This window comes from Sinocyclocheilus rhinocerous, unplaced genomic scaffold (assembly GCF_001515625.1).
Source record: "Sinocyclocheilus rhinocerous isolate Xijiao unplaced genomic scaffold, SAMN03320098_v1.1 scaffold1874, whole genome shotgun sequence".
NCBI lineage: Eukaryota > Metazoa > Chordata > Actinopteri > Cypriniformes > Cyprinidae > Sinocyclocheilus > Sinocyclocheilus rhinocerous.
Window position 1 is genome coordinate 329167 of NW_015626862.1, and position 4780 is coordinate 333946.

At 37.9% G+C, this 4780-nt stretch overlaps 1 protein-coding gene across 1 annotated transcript in view; it reads left to right on the forward strand.

Annotated features, from left to right (window-relative positions):
* LOC107716557 (vasohibin-2) overlaps positions 1-4780 on the forward strand; it is a 30762-nt gene that overhangs the window by 12394 nt on the left and 13588 nt on the right. Inside the window, exons 5-6 of the mRNA XM_016523042.1 lie at positions 1562-1947; positions 2697-2711. Of these exons, the coding sequence (XP_016378528.1) occupies positions 1562-1947; positions 2697-2711 (401 nt within the window). The remainder of the gene's footprint in view (positions 1-1561; positions 1948-2696; positions 2712-4780) is intronic.

Sequence of the window (4780 nt, forward strand, 5' to 3'; positions counted from 1 at the left end):
GGCTTTACTGACAAGATGCGCGTTAAATATCGCATGCGATTTATCGTGCAGCCCTAATACCCAACAGCAAAAAGGCACAGGCACACTGTTTACTGACAAGTGTGATGATAATGATTAATTTAAAGGGTGGTTGCAAAAAATAAAGCATAATTTCCTCATTTTAGCAACCTCAAGGCAACATGAATTCAAAATTAGCATCAGAAAGGAGAACAGCAGTGATGCTAATCTCTTTCTGTTTTGTTTGTACTGTACTTCGTAAATAAAAATCATGGATACCCTAAAAGAAATACAACTAAGTTTACAGATGTGATTGATGGCATTAAAGGGGTCATATGATGCGATTTCAAGTTTTCCTTTCTCTTTGGAGTGTGACAAGCTGTTCGTGAATAGATAAGATCCCTAAAGTTGCAAAGACTAAAGTTGGTGAATTCAGTTCCTCTGTTTCCCCTTCGGCGCGCATGCTGACCAGTCTATGATGCTGACAAATAATGCTGACTCACAGCCGATCAAAAAGTAGTCTTTTTTTGTCCATAGCTGCAGATGGGTCCTGGTGTGAACCCTGCTGATACACTTACAGCCTGGTGACTCCTCGTGGCAGCAACTGCCGCACCATGTGTTGCCATGCCGCAGTGAGCACAGATCACTTACATAAGACCACAGAAGAGATCAGGCAGAGACAAGGAAAAGCCCAAGGGGAAGGCCAGTCTAGCTGAGTGTCTGCTGACCAACTTCAGAATCAGAATCAAAAATAACTTTATTGCCAGGTATGTTTACACATACGAGGAATTTGTTTTGGTGATAGAAGCTTCCACAGCACAAAGAGATTACAGTGACAATACACAGTGAAATATTGGGTGGTGTGTACTGCTGAATGTTCAGCAATTCGTCCCTGGTGAAACTGATTGTGGGAATATAGCTAAAAACGGGACAAACTAACAAAAACATTAAAACAACTGGAGAGCTCCACACCGAGGCGGCCATGTTGTAAGCAGATACAATCACTCCCCTGCAACATCATGGAAAGAGAAGGTTTTTGTTCGACTTGAGATGTTCGGCTTTTTATATTAATGTTATTAGAGTTTGGGTTGTCCATATTTTATCTTATCACGGTCACTTTTTAGTCAGCTGACTAAAAGCTGTCGGTTCTGAGAATATACTCACAAATGTTAACTGTCATATATCTTAATAGAGTCTGAATTGAAAAACTGGTTGTTAAGGGCAGCTTCTTATTGACCTAAAGTAAGTCATTAGCTGATCGATTTTCAGGAAGTAAGCAAAACTAAACTTACTGAAAGCTCTGATTGGATTTGGAAAAATCAATAGTACACACCAAGTTAAAAACCTTGGGGAGGATTTGGTATTTTTCATGAAACACTTTGGTATCCTCCTGAATTTTAACACTGATAAAAATCAGTTTGCCATTTAATTATTACTTCATTAACGAGCAGCTGCTATTTTTTGACTTGAACATTTTTTGACTGATTTCACCCAACCTGTCGTGTTTAAACCCATCACCCATCACAAATGAACGTTAGCGAAATCCTTGACCCTGTGTTGCCAGCTACCTAACCAACGGTCTGACCTCCGTGGAACGGTTCCCCATCAGCTTTAAGACCCAGTTCTCCGGCCACCACTTCCATCACGTGGTGCTGGGCGTTTACTGTAACGGCCGATATGGCACCCTGGGTATGAGTCGACGTGCTGACCTTATGGACAGATCTCTGAGCTTCCGTACGCTCAGCGAGTTGGTGTTCGACTTTGAGGACTCGTACCGCCGCTACCAGCACACCATGAAGAAGATCAAAATTGGCCTGTACGTGCCCCACAATCCTCACGTTTTCCAGCCTATTGAGTGGAACTATCTGGTGATCAACGCCTGCAAGCAGGGCCGTGAGGACATGCGCAAAGAGCTGGAGAAGCATGGCCGTGACATGAGGATGAAGGTGAGTCCATAGCCTTCTAAGATACAGTGTTATATTTAGTATCATTGATATAATATGGTATTTTTGTAAATATTTTGAATAAAATTGTTTTAATTTTAGTTTATTTATATTTATTTAATCATTTTAGTACTAAATAAGTAGGTGTGTGTGTGTGTATATATATATATATATATATATAAATAAAATTATTTCAGTTAATATTTATTTTATTTCCAGTAATGAGAATTGTTTTATGCTTAACGGCTATTTTCTAAATGCGTTATTGCATTTGCATTATTTATCTTATTGTGAGCAAACCTATTTTATTCAATTAATTTTTGATTAAATAAAATTGTAATCAATACCATTGCTATATTATTGATATCGTTTATAAATATATTATTGGTAAATTATAAATATTTTATTGATTTTTTTTATATTTATATTTTTGTTGCCTTATAATTTTGCCAAAATGACATCTTAGGTTTTTGGAACAGAGATCTAATGTCCCTCTCAAAAACTAAGCTAGGTCAGTATGAACTAAATAAGGTTCTGTGGGAGGCGGAGCACATTACAAGGATCACACTTTTTATACTCTGTGTTATTTTAAAATAAACACTTGGAATGTTTTTCCCTGGTTAAATTATGACTGAACCAGGTTCAGGAGAATCTTTATTTGTCCTTGGCCGTTTATGAAGAGCTGCATAAGACCAGCATAATAGCTTGACATCATCTGTATGACTGTAACATGGGACATGTTTATCATCTAGACAGTAAAAAGTAGGTCATGTGCTCCCAGTTTCTCACATGCAGTCTTGACTTGTATGGATGACCGCAGTCAGCTGTGACATAGTTTCCATGAACCACATGAGCAGACAGTGGAAACTGCTCTGGATGTTTAAAAGTAATGTAGGTGTCTTTTTATGGATGTTGAGGAATTTGGGGCTCACTCTTTAAAACATTGCATTTGTGATCTTATTGTGAACGATTCATCCATGCATGCATCATTTTTTACTTTTTTTTTTCATTTTTAATATTTTTTTACTTTGTAATCAAAATGCCATAACTAAAATATATTATTAATATTTTTATAAATATATTATTTATATTTATTTATATAAAGAGAATGTAATTCCAGAGAGTGGAAATTTCACTCTAGACTCTCTTTGAGTGGAATGTAGGCGTATTTTTATGGATGCTGAGGAATTTGGGACTCGCTCTTCAAAACCTAAATGTTTTTGCAACTTGTCTTTTATGTTTAGGCTATATGAACATTTCAGAGCATGTGACAGGAATATATATGTATAATATATGTGCATTTTCTGGAACAAAGCCTTTTTGACTAACCAATTACTAAACTAGTCATCTTTGAGTCAAGGACATTACAATTATATGAGTAATGAGTTTGCAGAAATAAAATCTAAATTTATTATTGCAGTCTACCTTGAAGGAGTTTCTTAATGTACTGAACACCCAGCATCTGGCATCATCAGCATGGAGCCGACAGAGTCATTCATAATGAACCTCATTGTAAAAATCAACTTTTAACGACTGAGAACATCTCAATGTCAAGTTGCCTCTCATCACTTGTGCAGCTCATTTGGGGAAAACACGATATATAGAGCGATTGAGAGTTTGGGAAATCTGTTGTCTAGTAGCATAATGAAGTTAATACTACTACATAATGGTCTATCTGGAACTGTGTTGAACTGGTTTAAATCTTATCTTTCAGAACGTTCTCAGTTTGTTTACCTGGAGCCTTACCGTGCCGTACCATGCAGTGGAAAAGTGCCATTAGACTGCGCCTTTGTGTCAGGGTGTCCCTCAGGGGTCAGTTTTGGGACCTGTTCTATTTAGTATTTACATGCTGCCTCTTGGGCAGATTATTCAGACGTATGGCCTGGGCTATCATTGTTACGTGGACAATACCCAGATTTATATTAGCACTCAGCCTGATTGCACTTCTTCCTTTTTAACTCTTTCTGCCTGTTTGCTGGAAATTAAGGCATGGATGAAACAACTTTCTAAAACTAAATTGTTCTAAAACTGAAATTGTATTAATTGGCACTCCATCTAATATTACTAAGTTTAGTCATTTTAAACTTTCAGTCGACAATACCCAAATATCTCCTCCTCAGGTGTGTAATTTGGGTGTGATTTTTGATGCGCAGTTGACTTTTAATTCTCACTTCAAAAACATAACTAAAATAGCTTTTTTCCATGTTCGTAACATTGCTCGCATTAGACCCTTTCTTTCTAGGCCTGATGCTACTGCTGCTGCACATATAACACATATGAATAACCCCCGCATAGCATACATGAATCATCTTGTAGCAGATCTATACAGGTGGAGCTGGGGAAGGTGGACGGGTTTTGACTTATACATCCTCACGCCATCACATTACCCTAGTGCTCCAGCAACTTCATTGGCTCCCGGTTCGATCACGTATTGATTTTAAAACTCTGATTTTAACATATAAAGCAGTGCTTGGGCTGGCTCCAGATTACATTTGTGACTTGGTAAGTCTTTCCACGCCTTCTCACTCTCTCCGCTCTGCTGGTTGTTTTTCCTTGTATCAGCCTCGTTGTCAGGGCTTAAAATTCTCCGGCACCGTGCCTGATCTCTGGTGTGCAGCGTTTGGCTGCGGGAAAAAATATTTCTACATTTTAAAAAAAATAAAATCTTGTTGATTGATATCACTTTCGAGTACATGAGTTCGCCTACCAATAGTATGAGAGGAGCACAGCTTTCACTCTCAACCAAACTAACATTACTAGCCAATCAGAATGTTTTGCTCTTATAAACACGAGACGCGCATAATAGTATCCTATTGCGGAGCAGCAGACCTGCTGAATGG